This window comes from Rattus rattus, chromosome 12 (genome assembly GCF_011064425.1).
Source record: "Rattus rattus isolate New Zealand chromosome 12, Rrattus_CSIRO_v1, whole genome shotgun sequence".
In the NCBI taxonomy this organism is placed as follows: Eukaryota; Metazoa; Chordata; class Mammalia; order Rodentia; family Muridae; genus Rattus; species Rattus rattus.
In genome coordinates, this window is record NC_046165.1 from 65,709,294 (window position 1) to 65,726,729 (window position 17,436).

The 17,436-nt window shown below is 39.5% G+C and overlaps 1 pseudogene and 2 gene segments (V, D, J or C); all 3 read right to left on the bottom strand.

The window, feature by feature from the left end:
* Window positions 1-5,617: 5,617 nt before the first annotated feature.
* Window positions 5,618-6,564, bottom strand: LOC116913193 (annotated as a pseudogene). Its single transcript, XR_004389600.1, has 2 exons — window positions 6,518-6,564; window positions 5,618-5,967 (listed from the first exon to the last, which is right to left on the bottom strand). The product of XR_004389600.1 is annotated as a T-cell receptor alpha chain V region 2B4-like (transcript).
* Window positions 6,565-9,541: 2,977 nt separating this feature from the next.
* LOC116913494 lies at window positions 9,542-10,616 on the bottom strand. The segment is given in 2 exon segments: window positions 9,542-10,092; window positions 10,263-10,616. Coding segments are annotated over 2 exon segments (348 nt in total).
* A 3,154-nt stretch (window positions 10,617-13,770) lies between these two features.
* Window positions 13,771-14,267, bottom strand: LOC116913194. The segment is given in 2 exon segments: window positions 13,771-14,111; window positions 14,219-14,267. Coding segments are annotated over 2 exon segments (390 nt in total).
* Between the last annotated feature and the right edge of the window lie 3,169 nt (window positions 14,268-17,436).

Sequence of the window (17,436 nt, forward strand, 5' to 3'; positions counted from 1 at the left end):
ACTACCTGAGGACCCAGCTATACCTCTCTTGGGCATATACCCAAAAGATGCCCCAACATATAACAAAGACACATGCTCCACTATGTTCATAGCAGCCTTATTTATAATAGCCAGAAGCTGGAAAGAACCCAGATGCCCTTCAACAGAGGAATGGATACAGAAAATGTGGTACATCTACACAATGGAATATTACTCAGCTGTCAAAAACAATGACCTTAAGGAAATTCATAGACAAATGGATGAAACCAGAAAATATCATCCTGAGTGATAGTATCCCAATCACAGAAAACACACATGGTATGCACTTTGATAAGTGGCTAATAGCCCAAATGCTTGAATTGGCCTAGAAGCACAGAAACATGAAACCAAGAAGGATGACCAAATGTGAACAAGTCATTCTGTTTAAAGGGGAAAGAAATACCCTGGCAGGAATAGGAGGCAAAGTTTAGAATAGAGGCAGAAGGAACACCCATTCAGAGCCTGCCCCACATGTGGCCCATACTTATACAGCCATCCAAATAGACCAAATGGATGAAGAAAAGAAGTGAAAGCGACAGGAGCCGGATGTAGATATCTCCTGAGAGACACACCCAGAATACAGCAAATACATAGGCTAATGTCAGCAGCAAACCACTGAACTGAGAACGGGACCAAGAAGGAACCAGAAAAGGACTGAAGAACTGAAGGAGCCTTGTAGACCCCATATGAACAACAATGCCAACCAACCAGAGCTTCCAGGACTAAGCCAACACCCAAAGACTATTCATGGACTGACCCCGACTCTAACCCAGGTAGGCAATGAATAGCCTAGTAAGAGCACCAGGAGGGAAGTCCTTGGTCCTGCTAAGACCGAAACCCCAGTGAACGTGATTGGGGGGAAGGTAAATGGGGAGGATGGAGGGGAAGTACATAGAAGAGGAGGAGGAGGAAATAAGGGATGTTGGCCTGAAAACTGAAGGGAATAAATAACCGAAATGTAAAAAATAACACCAAGTTAATAAAGATTAAAAAAGTCTCTGTTTTTCAAGCGTCAATGCTTCCATTCATGAGTCTGGCTTTCAGGACTAACATATTTCATTGCGGAAACCCTTCTTAGCCTTCGGTCTTAGTAGGTTTTTTCCTTATCGGAATTTGTCTTCTCACAAAGCTGTTCTTTCTTTCTACATCTTGTTTCCTATTTTTTGTTCTTTTTTTAGTTAAGAATGTAGTCTATAAATTCCAGCCTCGAACAAAAACCTTTGTTTCAACATTCAAGTAATAAAATGGTGAAATCATCTGAACTTTTTCCTCATGCACAAGTTTGACAGTTCTTTTTCATAACATGAAAGATTAACACTGGTTCCTAAGTATTACACCCTACCCATTAAGATAACATTTTCTTTCCTTTTTATTTCATAGACATACACTTTAGTACAGACTGACATGCATGTGCATGCCTTCCCAAAGAACAGGTCTGAAATCTAATGAGAAATAGTTGGTTGCCTTAAAACAGCCATGTCACTACTAAACAGGTGGGCCATCTTGTTGGCAGGTTGACTCATCAACACATAGAAGGATACACAGCCAGAGTTCCAAATGATGATATATCTCCCAGCAGCCTTCTACCTAGAAGGGAAAACATTTTACATTATATATATGAAATATGTGATCTCTTCCAGCAGTAGGATCCCCATCAATTATGTTAGACCAGGACCTCCTGAGCAAAACTCAGAAATTCATACACCTAGCTTTGCAAAATATCATTTATAATCCTGTCTGGAATTGACATTTGGCTGCTTTGTACATACTATTCACCATTAAGAAGTTTTTTTTCCAGGCTCATTATACACCCTTTGATTTTTTGTCCTAAAGATAGAACTTGTGGGATCTATGTATGAGAAAATTATACGGTGCATCATAGGTTTGAACAGAAAAAATCAAACTAGGACAGGTATAATAATGAAAGATTCTTCCCTTGACACTCAGAATCAGGTGAAGACCTGTATGATAAAAGCTTCAAGTTATTGAAGAAAGAAATTAAGAGGATATTGTGAGATAGAAAGATCTCCAATGTTCATGGACCAATAGGAAAAATATAAAAAATATCCATCTTACTAAAAGATGCCTAAATCAACAGATTTAAGGTAATACCCATCAAATTTCCATACAATTTTTACTGACCTTGAAAAAAATCATATAAGGTTCAAAAATTGAAAACCAAAATACACAGGACAGTCAAACAATCCTATACAATAAAAGAGCTTCCAGATGTATCACAATTCCTGGTTCAAGGAACTATAAATCCATAGTAATAAAACCTACATGGTTTTGATATAAAAACAGATACATTGATCAGTGCAATGGAATCATAGACACAGAAATAAATCTACACACGTATGGACTCCTTGTTTTGTACAAAGAAGCCAGAAATATACAATTTAAAAAAAAAGAAAGAATTTTCAACAAATGGTGCTGTCTAACTGGATGTTGGTCTGTGGAAGAATCCAAATAGTTCTAGACTTATCACCCTATACAAAACTCAATTTCAAGTGCATCAAAGATATAAACATAAAACCAGATACACCCTCTCATAGAAGAGATAGGGAGAATACGTGTGAGTTCGTTAGCCTAGGAGATAACTTCTGAACAGACCCCCAATAGTGCAGACACTAAGATCAACAATTATTAAATGGGACTTGTGTAAATCAAAGGAAACCTCAGAAGGACAGAAATGATCCTGAAGAATGAGAAAAGATTCTTACCCACTTTTACATCTTTTACAGAGGGTTGCTAATATCTAAAATGCAGAGAACTCAAGAAACTAGGCATCAAAAAACAAAATAATACAATTTAAAATGAGATTCAGATAGAAACAGAGAATTCTCTATAGTGGAATCTTAAACGGCCAAGAAACACTTAAATATTCAACATCCTTAGCTGTAAGGGAGATACAAATGAAAAAGACTCTGAGATTCTATCTTAAACATATCAGAATGACTCAAAAACATGTCACCTCATGCTGCCAAGGACATGGAGCAAGGGGAACACTCCTCCATGGCTGGTGGGAGTACAAACTTACACAACCACTATGGAAATCAATATGATAGTTTCTCAGGAAATTGGAACTCAATCTGCCTTAAGACACAACTATACCACTGGAATATCCAAAGTATGTTCTCTCCTGCCACAAGGGCACTTGTTCCACTATGTTCTTAGAAGCTTTATTCACAATGGCCAGAAACTGGAAACAAATTAGTTGTCACTCAATCAAAGATTTGATCAAGAAAATGTGGATCATTTACACAGTGAGTTACTACTCCTCTGTAAAAGAAAATGAAAATATAAAAATTTCAGGCAAAGGAATTCAACCAGAAGCAAAAATCATCTTACATGAGGTAACCAAGACCCAGAAAGACAAACATGGTATGAACTCACGTATAAAAATAGATTAGGTAAAAAGGATAATCATGAGACAAGTCACAGACCCAGAAAAGATAAGGAAAAAGGACGTCACTAAGATGGATTCATGTATCTTCCTGGGTGGAGGAAATAGAACATATCTAATGGTTATACTGAGGGTGAGGTAGGATGAGAACAGGAGCCATCACATGTTGGTGGGGGGGGAGAGAATATGGTAGGAGATAACTGGAACTGGAGTGCATTTCAGGGACAATGTAAAAATCTAGTGTAGTAGAAACTCCCAGATTCTCCTAAGGTGACCCTTGTGAGGATTTCTAGTAATGAAAGTTACAAAGCTTAAACCAGACATCTTCTGAAACCAAGAAACTTCCAGTGGTATCACTGGGAAACCAACTTGTCACAAAGCCTTTGACTTACCATCTATCCTGTCTGCATGGTATGCAGAAGCACTGGAGGCACAGAAATTGTTAGAAGGGCCAACCATTGGCTGGCCTAATTTGAGGTTCATGCCAACAAAGGAAGCCAGTGCCCAACACTGCCTGGATGACCAGGATGGGGAAGTTAAATACACCAGAGTCCTAGGATAGAAGAAAAATCAATGAAGTGATTCCTAGTGATATTCTGCTATACATGTAGAGCATGCCTAGCCCAGTCATCATGAGAGAGGAGTCCTTCAGTAATTGATGTGAGGAGATGCAGAGATTCACAGCAAACATTAGTCTGAGGGATGACTCACATTGGAGCTCTCCATTGGGTTCCTCACATTGGAGCCAATGTCTGAGCCCAGTAGGGGAGGAAGAGTGGTAGAGCCAAAATAGGTGAAGGCACCAGGAAAAAATGGCCCACAGAATCAACTAACCAGGGCTCTGAGGGGCTTACAGGGACTGAAGCAATAATCATGGAACTTGCATGGGTCTGTTCTTGGTCTTCCATGAATATATTAGGATTGTTAGCTTGGTGTTTTTGTGGGATACCTAACAGTGGAAGTGTGGGTGTCAGTGTCTCCTCTGACTGCCCATTAGATCCTTTGCCTCCTATTGGGTTGTCTTTTCGAGATCTGATATGGAGGTTTCTGCCTGGTTCTTTTGTAACTTACCATTCTGTGTTTGGTTGCTGTCCCTGGAAGGCCAGCTCTTTTCTGAAGGGAAATGGATAAGTGTGTCTGAGGAGGAGGAGAGGGTGGGTCAACTAGGAGGAATGTGGAGAGGGAAAACTGCAGTCCGGAGAAATTGATGGAAACATTAAACTGATGTAACAACTGTGGAAATCAGTGGGAAGTATTCTCATAAGGTAAAAGAGGAAGACTTACAAGTTCCATCTATGTAATTTCTGGATAAATACATCTGAAGGACGTTGTTGCATCTCACTAAAGAGATAGATGTTCAACTCTGCTTATTTCTACTCCATTCAAAATTGCTATGGAATCAAGGCTTCTTAGATATTCATCAATAAAGGAATGAACAGTGAAAATTTGGTGGATATGTATATATGTATATATATGTGTGTGTTTATGTGTGTATATGTGTGTGTGTGTAATTAAGCAATGGAGAAAAATGAAATTATAGAATTCCCATGAAAATACTGTAATGAATTATTCTGTCCTCATATAGAAAAGTGTATATGAATCTTAGCTTCTAATTTTTATCTCTATGCACTCATGTGACTATGAATGTGTGTAGAAAGCTGCACATAAAGTTAAAGGGGCACTCAGGGAGATGACTAGGGAGGTAATGGAGCACAAGGTAGAATGGGGAACGAGGAAATGGTAGAGGGGATAAGCTTGGGAATGGGTCAACCAAAAGTAAATGTGTATGAAACTGCCATAGAGAAGCCTGCTACATTGTAAGCCAGTTTTCAAAAATTAGAAAACAAATATTTTTTATTGAAAGATTTTTAAAAGCACAGGGCTGTAGAGTTGATGGTTGTCTTTATGGCATGGTATGTGGTCAGCCTTATGGCCATGTGTTTTGTCTTCCAGCTCAACAACATATGCTCATTAGTAGTGTGTGCATTATTGTATAACCATCCACATGTAAGAAGAAAAAAGTGGAAAATATTTCACCTGAACTAGTAATGTGCCTTTCCTATCAGGATTACTTTTTTACTGTTAAAATATGTTCCAGGACAATCAAGGCCTCTCTATTCCTGCTTATAAGTCCCACAGCATGTAGAATAGAATGGAAACAGAATGTCTCCGCAGTGTGGTCTGTGACCTGTGTCAGGGCTTGATGCTGCACAGTAGGTTTGCATGCAGGCTGCAGGTGCCTGGGGAGCACTGTGTGCTCACTGCACAGAAGTAGAGAGCAGAGTCACTGGGCTGGGAGTCTCTGATGTGCAGGAAAACATGTAGGCTGGCTGTATTGAGCTGAATTGTGAATCTGCCTTCTTCCTTTTCACCAGTGGAGAAGATGGACAGTAGCTCCTTGGGTTCTTTCCCAGGATCTTGTCTGTACCATGCGAAATACTGAGAAGCACTGTTGCTGAAAGTGCAGTTGAGAGAGGTCCTGGCTCCCTCTGGAACAGTGAGAGATTCTGGGCTCTGCTGCACCTTCTGCTGGCTGCTCACCCCTGTGCAGAAAGACAAAGGTCACAAAATCAAGACTAGATGCATATGGATTCTAACACTTTTCCATGGGCTTCTCACTTCCTAATTGGAGATTTAAAATACCTGAGTTTGTCCCCCGCCAGTGGGGACCCAGTTATTTGTGGGGGTCGAGGGGGACCCATACCTGAGGGAGAAAGGGTGAGAAAGAGGAGCGAGACCAAGCAGTGTCCTTGTCAAGGTCTGTTTATTGAGAGGAATGTACAGCATTTAAAGCTCTGAAGCAGCTATTGAAGCAGGAACTGAAGTTTAGGGTGGGGGGAGTACTGGGAAGTGCCCAAGGACATAAGGTGACTCATTAAACTGCAAGATATCCTCCTTAAACAAGGAGGCAACAGTCTTCCTGGGACAAGTTCTTTGAAAAGGTCAAGCCCTTCTCAGGAATCTGCTCAGGGCAGGGCTCTAGCTTTGCTTAGTTAGGACGTCAGGTCCCAGACGTGAGTTTCTACCATTTGCCTGGAGGAGGCAAGAACTTTACATCTCACACCTGGATCCCAAAGGAATTTCCAAACTTACCATTTAGCTGGAGCCAGGACCACTAGGGAAACACTCAAGGATTTCATTCTGCCTCCTCCCTCTTCACTGGGGACTGAAATCTCAACTCTAAGTTGGCAACTAGAAAGGGATCTTCTCCTGACCTCAAAGCACCAAGCCTTTCTGCCAGCCCTTTCTTGCCCCCCTCCTCCTCTTCCTGTACTCTTCTTCTCCCCACTCACCCCATCCTCTCCCTCTTGAGATCTTTGCTCCAAGATCCCAAAGAAAACACTGCCATCTTGTGGACTCATAGAAAGTTAGGACGGGGTGGGGGGGTGGGGAGAGGGTGAGCTTGTGTTTACACTTAGCAGATGTTGTCCTCTCTCTCTGTAATAATAGGTTTCACTCATAAGCAGTCACCTGCACTAAAAAGTCACCTATGAAAAGTCTGCAATGGAAATCTGAATGAGTTTGGTTTTTGTTTTTGTTTTTGTTTTTTTTGTTGTTGTTGTTGTTGTTTTTTGGACAGCATAACTCTATTATTACCTCGGGCATCTTCATTAAATCCATTTTTTAAGTGTAGTTTTGTTTCTGAGTTTTTTTATTATTATTCATTTCTCTACATTTCACATCATGTAAACCAATTCCATTCATATCCAGGGCACTTTGTTTCCATCTTCCTCCCTTGTAGCCTCCCCACTCCCCCGGCCAAAAGCAAAATAAAAACAAACAAAAATAAACAAAATGAAAAAAATTCTCATTGTGTATATACTGTGGAACACACTAGGATATATTTCAGGCTTCAGAGATGGTCTGGACAGGCTGTTTATTTAGGTGGAATCTAGAAAGTCCTGGAATTCTTCATTCTGTTTGGAGCCAGGACCAAGTTTGTGTGTGAACAGAATTTTACTTGAGTTGGTACAGGAGACGGGGGTGAATGCAACATCTAAACTTTAAAAAAAAACTAGAGAACTTGTTCATTTCTCTAATTATTCTCTTTCCTGATTAAGTCCTGTTGAGAGAAATTGATCTGTGAAAGTTCTTGATGAGGTTTCTCTCACCCTCCCACTTGCTGACTCTCTTAGCCCTGTCTATCTCTCCCCTTTCTTTCTTCTCTCTCTTCTTCCCCAATCCTTTCACTTTATCTCACTCTCCATTTCTAACACATCATCAAACCATATGTACAGGGGAACATCTCTGCCAGGGCTGAACTAGGTCCACATAGAAACCAGTCAGGAAACAACTGTTCTGCAGGACTCTGAGGCTCCACGTCCAGGAAAGTAAATATCAGTTTGGATCAACTCAACAGAGCCGCAGTGTTGGTTCAGACTTTGGTAATTTGATATTGTAATGGGAGACACAGGGTAGATGAAGGGAGGTGGCTGGGATGGGAGGGGAGGTCAACATAGAAGGAGAGAGGTGGAAGAATGTGGAATTAAGTGACTCAGTTTAAAAATGTAATAAGGAAGCATATCAGTATCTACCAAGAAATCGCTTAAATTAAGTGTTTGTCTGGGCTGACCATCCTGCTCCCAAGATCCATAGATCTCTAAAAACAAAACAAAGTAACAAACAAAAATAACAACAACAACAACAACAAAAAACTTAAGAACAAAAAACATATCCCTTTCTCACTTCAACCTCTTCTACATAGCCCCTCCCCATTTCATGTTGTCTTGCTGCGTTTTCTTTGATTGTTGTTACATACAGAGTCTGGAATATATAGATAACACCTGCTCAGAGTATATAATGCAATTTGTATGTATATGATTTCTGGGTGGACCACAGGCTAGATGGCTGTCAATTTGAACCTAGCAGAATGGAAGGGATGCCTTCCTCAATTGATACAACGTTTTCTCATTTTTTTTATTTCATTTCAATTTTGATCTTAAGACTTTGCAGCAGACAATAATTTATATTGTGTTTTTTAAAAAAATAAACCTATATTGTATGTCTTGCCTAAAAAAATTCTATTACTGCTATGTGTAGTCCTCAAGCTCATATGTTTATTAAAAAAACACTTTCAAGTCAAGATTAAGCCAGAATGGGATTAGGAAAAAGATCTATCAAGATTGGTTAGAATGCCTTTTCAGAGTACCCCCTGCTCATGCCTAACTGCCACCTTCCAACCTCACCTGATTCCATGGCTGTAGCCTACCAAGAAGCAAGGGTTAGGATGGCTGCTATCTGTGACCTCTCTGAGGTGACTGGATCCTTACGTGAATGTTGACATAACTCCTAACCAGTCCCACAAAAGTCTTATTGACCCTTAGGGATTATTTATTGTCTGGGAAGCCCAGATAATATATATTTTAAGGAAGTGGAGTTACAATGGGGATGAAGCCGAATGAATCACAAGGTTTCAGTTAATCTGTGAAGCTCTAGAAAGAAAATGAAAGGCCATCCAGTTGCTGTTGTAGTCACACAGCCGCTGTTCCTGTGGGAAAACAACAATGGAGAGATGACGCGTGGATGAATGGCATGGCTGATTCCCAGTTCCCTACAGAGACAAGGACAAGCCAGAGTTTTCAACTATGGTATATAATCAGTCAACCCTCAGAAAATAAACGAGTTATCTAGTTCACATTTAATTATTGTATAATAAATCAGTCCCCTACTGTATGATATTTAGAATGTTTCCACACTCTTTTCTTTTGAAAGCAGTGTTTTAATGAAAAGTTTTGCATATAAGGTAGAATTAATGGCTACAAGTGTTATTGTGACGTAAATTGCAAATACATCTTCCTAGTTTTATTTTATCTTTTGGCTCCTAATTATGACATGAAATATTTGTTTTCCACTGCATAATTAAACGTATTATATATTTAAAATATCAAGACATTTCTATAATGTCTTAATCTAATAATAAGATTTCTCTTGCCTTTCTACCACTTAATTTATTGGATGAATAAATTAATTTATCAACGTCATATTGAGCAGATTAGCTCAGTGTTGTCTTATGCTCTTTAAACAAAGGATGAAAACAGTTGCTTTCAGTTTCGAATTTTAACAAATGACCCAAATGATTCTCCAATATGTAAGAGAGGTTTATATTCTATAACATTAGTACAAACATGGAAAAATAAAGGGGTATATTTTAGTCATGCATGCTGATATTTCTGAGCATTTAGCACTCTAGAAGTCAGTGTCATGTCAGTCAGAATGTAAGTGGGAACTGCAGTGGTATTTTTATGTTTCCCCACATCTTTGTGATTTGTGGAGATCTGATGAAGCCACAGCTGTGCAAAGCCTCCTGCAGAGTCTTCCAAGGCAGGGGTTGTAGCTGCACACCCAGCTGCAGTTTGGGGCCAGGCTGCAGGCTCACTGGGAGCACCGTGCCTCAGCAGCACAGAGGTAGGTGCCTGAGTCCTCCAGCTGGGCACCCCTGATGTGCAGGGTGCTGTAGCGCTCCTTAGCATCGAATGTTGACTTTAACCTCCCGTTCTCCTTTGTTCCTGGAGCCAGGAAGAACAGACTGATGAGGCTGCCCCTGGGATTCTGTCGGAACCACTGCACAGTTGTAGTGGTGATAGAAAAATTGCATCTCAGAACAGAACTGGTTCCCTCGTGGAGACTCAGGGCTGGAGGACTCTGCTCCACACCATCTCCTCTCACCCCTGTTGGAAACAGAAAAGGAAAACAGCATCAAAGAGAGGTATCCACCCCCATCAGTCAAATACCCAGGAGATGCCCATGAGGAAGAATGCACAGGAGATTTCATCTACTTTCTCCCCCTCCACCACCGACATTTCTGGAGAATCCCAGATAGGAACTTAGCACAACTCACAGCAAATCTGCACCCACAGAATCCCCAGCACAGCTCCCAGGTTCCTCTCCATGGCCCCTGTCCACTTGCTGGGATGTCTTCTCTCCAGCTCTGAAGGGGGTCAGTCTTGTGCCCAGACAACTTGTGCTCACAGACTACAGGTTCTCTCTGAGTCACTGAGCTTCCTCATTCATCTGAACAAGGAACTCCACCCACCTCCACCTCATGACTCTGCACTGTCATTGCTCCAGGACTGTGGAGGGCATTGATGTAGAGCCCAGGACACTGTGTTTCTAATGTAATATAAGGAGTTTGAGGGGGTGAGGATGTTTGAGGAAGGAGACTGCATAAATACAGAATGCTGTTGGAAAAATTAATCACTTGTGTGTGTGTGTGTGTGTGTGTGTGTGTGTGCGCGCGCGCGCGCGCGCGCGTGCGCACGCGCACGCCTCTGTTCATTCACATGTGTGATATAAGTTGTTTTGGAATAATTCCAGTTTTTTGAGTTTGGGGAATTTTAGACATAAACCTAAAAGCAAAAAAAAAAAAAAAAAGTAGAGTTGTTTTCTCTTGAGTATCTGTTGTCATAATGCCCTGTAATTCTATTTTGTTTATATCTCTTTGGAGAATTATTCTTAAAATAGATTTATAGACACACGGATCCAGTAAACAGGCTCTAGATATCTGTGGCTTTCTACAGAACCATTGAGAACTAAAGACCCAGGTGAACTACAACTGATTGCTTGTACCTCTTACTTTGAGAATGGATTGCCTTATGTCCTTATGTCTCTTCTCAGTGCTTCTAACCTCAGGGTGACTTAAGAAAAAGTACGTGCAGTGTCCCCTAGTGGACTGACACCAACAACAAACGTGGTTTCAGGCCATATTGCTTTTGAGCAGTCTTGGTTTGAGGTCTATTTAGTCATTAACAAAATGACTACAGCAGCTTGCTTCTTAGGTCCCTTTCTTGAAATAACTTTTTCAATCCTGTCACCCTGAGGTAATGTCTATCCTTGATGCTAAGGTGTGTCAGTTGGATGCAGCACGAGGATGGGTCCTGTTTTTTAACTCATTCTATTGTTCTCATTCTTCTTGTTGTGGCATTGAGACCATTTGATATTAAGAGTTATCAGTGAGCAGTATTTGTTGATTCTCAGTATTTGTTATGGTGGTAGGTATATTTCCTTGTGTTTCTTCTTTTCTTTATTTTATTTTATTTTATTTGTTGGTCTGACATTATTTATTCCTTGTTTTACTTGATGAGGTTATCCTCTTCAGGTTGAAGTTTTCCTTCTAGCACCTTACGTAAAGCTGAAATTGTAGGTAAATTCTGTTTAACTTGGAATGTATTTTGACTCTGCTTCTCCATCTAAAATGATTGCATTTTTTTCTGGATGTAGTTGTCTGAGTGACATATGTGGACGCTTAAACTTTGTAGAACAACAGTCCAAAGCCTTCTGGACTTACAGTCTCTATTGAGATGACTGCATTTATATGTTATTTCCTTATATATGACTACTTTTTCTTGTACTTCTTAATATCCTGTCTTAGTCCTGCACAAACATCTTGACTGAGAAGCAGGTTGGGGAGGAAAGGGTTTATTCAGCTTACACTTCCACGTTGCTGTTCATCACTAAAGGAAGTTAGGACTGGGACTCAACAGGTCAGGAAGCAGGAGCTGATGCAGAGGCCATGGAGGGATGTTACTTACTGGCTTGCTTCCCCTGGCTTGCTCAGCTTGCTCTCTTATAGAACTCAAGACTACCAGCCCAGGGATGGCACTACCCACAATGGGCAGGACACTCCCCCCTTGATCACTAGTTGAGAAAATGCCTTATAGGTGGATCTCATGGAGGCATTTCCACAACTGAGGCTCCCTTTCCTGTGATAACTCCAGCTTGTGTCAAGTTGACACACAAAACTAGTCAGTACATATGCATTACTCATTTTGTAATGAAGTATTCTGATTGTCATGTAACATGAGACTTTCTTTTCTAGTCCACACTATCTGATGTTCTGTGTATTCCTTGTGCCTTGATAAATACCTCCTTTTAAGGGTTGGGCATTTAAGTTACATCATTTTGTTGAAAACATTTTTTGTGTCTTTGACCTTTCTTCTCCTTCATTTATTCTTATTATTTCTATATTATGTTTTCTCAAAATATTCTAGATTTAATGTATGTTTTGTGCCTGGATATTTTTAGATTTAACATTTTCTTGAAACAAGTTATCCATATCTTCTATCGTGTCTTCAATGGATGTGATTTTTCTATCTTGTATGCTCTCTTGGTGAGGTTTGCCTCTTGGTGAGATTGCTGTTTAAGTTTCTAGATTCTTTGTTCCCAGTTTCCCCTCAGTTTTTATTTTCTTTATTGATTCTACTTCCACTTACATATCCTGAACAAATTTCTTCATTTCATCCCACTATTTGTGTTTTAAAAGATTTCTTTAAAGGGATTATCCATTTTCTCCTTCAAGATTTTTTTACATATTTGTGAAGGATCTTCTGATGTCCTTGTCTTGGGCTTCAAGTATATTGCAATTCTCAGAGCCAACTAGAGTAAATTTTCTAGGCTTCAGTGGATACATATTATCCTGGCTGTTATTGATTGTTTTATGCTAAAATTTGGGCATTTGTGTTTGGGATCATAGTAATTCTTAATGCCAATATCTGGTCTTGTCTCTGTTGGATATATGTTCTTATTCGATTTCTTGGTTTCCATTACACCTTTGGTTTTTAAGAGAGTTCAGTTGCTGTTGGTTGCCTGGGAAGGAATGCTTCTGACATCTTGACAGGTGTGAATACTATAGTTCTAGAAATAATGTGCCTCTTGGTATTGGGTACAGACACTTATGCATGGAGATTGGCTAAAAGAACTCTGGGGTAAGGAGATCCACAGTAGGTAGGAAATGAGATTAGACATCATGGTGTGCTTAGTCCTCTGTAAATGGGTACAATGAGGAAGGAGAGGCCAAGCAGGTAGTCTGTTAGAAGACTGAGGATGAGACTAGAGAGTTGGACTTAGAGAAGATCAGGGACATTGAAAATCTGAAGATTGCCTACCTACCTCTGTCTTCCTTTCTCTTTTCTTCTCTTCCCATATTTGTTAGAAATCATGTGGTATGAAAGGCTGTGGCCCTCTGACAACCTGTCCTTCCATAGTACCAGCCATAATGACCTAAATGCCACCATTCCTGGCTTATTTGGTCCTCTATGTTATGCTGGAGATGGCATACCACAACATGAAGATAATGACTTGTACATGGAGATAAAGACAACTGACCATGCTATTATATCCATGGCTTTCCTGTGAAATCACTATTACCCTGCATGAGGAGCCACTGATGTGCCTAGGGTTTCAGTTTCCCATATGAAATTCCAGATGTAATAATATCTCTTTCTGGTTCTGCTCAGACCATTTGTATGATTTTCATCAACCAGAGAAACACAAGGGCACATAGCACTAACTGTGGAGAAAACAGGGTGATCCAAAGGCAGACGATCAGATGTGAGGCTTCTTTTTGCTTCTCATACTTTGTGCTCAGCTCCCCCTGTGGTTTCTGCCACTGTGTCACTCAGAGCACAGTAGTACACAGCGGAGTCTGACTCTTGCACCGAGGCTTTCTGCAAGTGGAAGGAGGTGGTTCCTTTATCATACAGAGCTTCAAATCCTCTGTTTTTTCCCTTGTTATTGGCTGTCGTGACTTGAAAAAGGAGCTGTGGACCTTCTCCAGGATACTGGACATACCAGAAAAGAGTTGGGTATCCTGTGGTTGAATAAGTGCAGTTTATAAATAGGAAGTCACCTTCTGAGAGGGTCACTTGACCTTCTTTCTGGGTCACTGAGTCTCCATGGGTCTTCTTCATCCCTGGAAGAAGAAGAGGATATCTGTTTTCAGTAAGGACAAATTTTACAGATTAAATATATTCTAACATCATAGAAGAAAGAGTGGAAATTCGAAGACATTTTACTTACCAAGCATGAACAGCAGCATCACAGTCACTAAAGCTGGAGAAGAGTTCATGTTCAGCATCACCAGAGTGATATTCTCAACTCTTCACATGAAGATATGAGGGAATGACACAAAATGATGAACCTATGACACTTATAGTTCACACTGATAATGATCATGTGTTAGGAAACTCCACCCCCTGGTGGACAGAGACCGAACTAGGGCCTCTTGCAAACCTCTCAGAATCACATATGTGTTCTTATCCTCAAAATTGTTTGTGAGGCACACATCAGACTTGAAGTATCTCTTATCAATGTAATGAATATAAACTATGGCCATTAACGTATTCAATGATAACATTCTTAGCATTCTACCTGACGTGGAATTGTCGGGTACACAAACTGATAGATTTTCTGTGTTGGCATTTATCACTTAATAAACAAATGACAAGAATTACATTATAGGAGTTTATTTTCACTGATCTAAATTTGTAGTAAGATACAATGTGTGTATGGAGTGATGGTTCAGTGCTTGAAAGCATTTGTTGCTCTTTCGGAGGACCCAGGTTTGATTCTCAGGACCCATATATACTGGTTCAAAACCATCTGTAACTTCAGTTCCCCATACTCATTCCCACTTCTGACCTCCTTGGCCACCAGACACACAAAGTACATGAATATTAATGTAAGCAAAATACTCATGCACATAAAATAAGACAAATACATCTTTAAATTTTTCTTAAAGTTATTATGAAATGGAGAAATTATCAAGTGATCCAAAGAATGTATACTCATTACAGTCTGCTCTTTTCACCTTCTAGAAGATTTAAATAATGGGCTGGTATTGCCTATTTAGTTAGGATGTCATTGGTGTATAGAAATGATGTTTGCACAGTAATTGCACAGGACAACCACAACAAAGGAAGCAGTTGTGACTGGTGTGCAGGACTCACTTGTTATTTCATTGCATCATATGCAGGGTATGGCTTTTTTCTTTTCTGTAAATGTCAGTGTGACCTGTGTTGCCTGCTGTTATGAACCAGGAAGTTGACTACTATTTGGGACTGTGGAGACATTTGTGGCTCTTCCTTGCAGATGTGTAGAGGGTACCCCAAGAAGCCAGTTCACCTATGTGTCTTAAAAAAGTCTCCGTTTTTCAAGTGTCAGTGCTTCCATTCATGAGTCTGGCTTTCAGGGATAACATGTTTCTATGGAGGCTCCTTCTCAACTTCCTTTGTTCTTAGTAATTTTTTCTCCTTAACAGAATTTGTCTCCTCACAAAGCTGCTCTTTCTTACATTTGCCACATCTGTTTCCTATTTTTTGTTGTATTTTTAGTTATGAATATAATCTATAAATGGCAGCCTTTGAACAAAACCTTTGTTTCCTAACATTCAAGGTAATGAATGGTGAATCCATCTGAAATTTGCTTATGCACAACTTCAATAGTTCTTTCATAACACGTGATTAACACTGGGTTCCCATATTATCACCTACTTATTAAAATAAAATTTTCTTTCATTTTTTATTTCATAGACATAGGCTTTTGTATAGGCTGACATACCATGTGCATGCCTTTCCCCAAAGAAGAGGTCTCAAGTCTAATGAGATAATAGTTGATGTCTCCTTAAAACAGCCATGTCAGTACTGAATCAGTGGGCACATCTTGTTGGCAGGTTGATCATTTAACACACAGAAGGATACACAGCCAGAGTTCCAATGATGATATATCTCCCCTAGCAGCCTTATACCTAGAAGAAAATATCCTACATTATATATGAAAATATGTGACCTCTTCAGCAGTAGGATCCCATCAATTATGTTACATAGCAAAGAGTAATGACAATATTGTATTCAGCTTTGGAGACCTGTGGGACCTCCCTGAGCAATAACTCACATGAACGTATTACATACCTAGCTTTGGAAATATCATTTACACACCATTGGCTTCATGTAATGATATCTATTGCTTTGTATACATGCAATACTATTCACCTTCCATTAAGATGTTTTTTCTTCCAGTGGCCCATTATACACTCCTATGCAGTGACTTCACTTTAAACAGAAAAATCTAAAGATAGAACCTAGGACCCATATATGAGAAATAACATGGCAGTATATGTTCTGAGTGTGGGCACACTCCTCTAGCTTGATTTTTGTCAGAATAATTTATCATAGCAACAGAAATCAAACTAGGACAGGTATAATAACCAAAGCATCTTCTGCTTGTCTCTCAGAATCAGGTGAAGACCTGTAGGATAAAAACTTCAAGTTATTGAAGAAAGAAATTAAGAGGATATCAGAAGATAGAAAGATCTCTGATGTTCATGGATCAATAGGATCAACATAATAAAAATGTCCATCTTACCAAAAGATGCCTCCAATCCACAGATTTAAGGCAATACCCATCAAATTTCCAATACAATTCTTTACTGACGTTGAAAAAAATCATATAAAACTTCAAAATTGAAAAACAAAATACACAGGATAGTTAAAACAATCCTATACAATAAAAGAACTTCCTGATGTATCACAATTCCTGGTTCAAGAGAACTACAAATCTATAGTAATAAAACCCACATGGTTTTGATATACAAACAGATACATTGATGGATGCAATGGAATCAGAGACCCAGAAATAAATCTACACATGTATAAAGAAGTCAGAAATATACAATAAAAAAAAGAATTTTCAACAAATGGTGCTGTCTTAATGGATGTTGGCATGTAGAAGAATCCAAATAGTTCTAGACTTATCACCCTGTACAAAACCCAATTTCAAGTGCATCAAATGTATAAACATAAAACCAGATACACTAAGTCTCATAGGGGAGAAAGTGGGAATCCATTTGAATTCATTGGCCTAAGATATAATTTCTGAACAGACTCACAATAGTCCAGACACTAAGATCAACAATTATTAAATGAGACTTGGTGTAAATCAAAGGAAACCTTCAAAAAGACAGAAGTGGAGCCTGAAGAATGAGAAAAGACTCTTACCCACTTTACATCTGACAGAGGGCTAATATCTAAAATGCACAGAGAACTCAAGAAACTAGGCATCGACAAACAAAATAATCCAATTTAAAAATGAGGTTCAGGTCAAAACAGAGAATTCTCTATAGTGGAAACTTAAATGGCCAAGAAACACTTAAATATTCAACATCCTTAGCTATAAGGGAGATACAAATCAAAAAGACACTGAGATTTTATCTTACACCTATCAGAATGACTAAGCTCAAA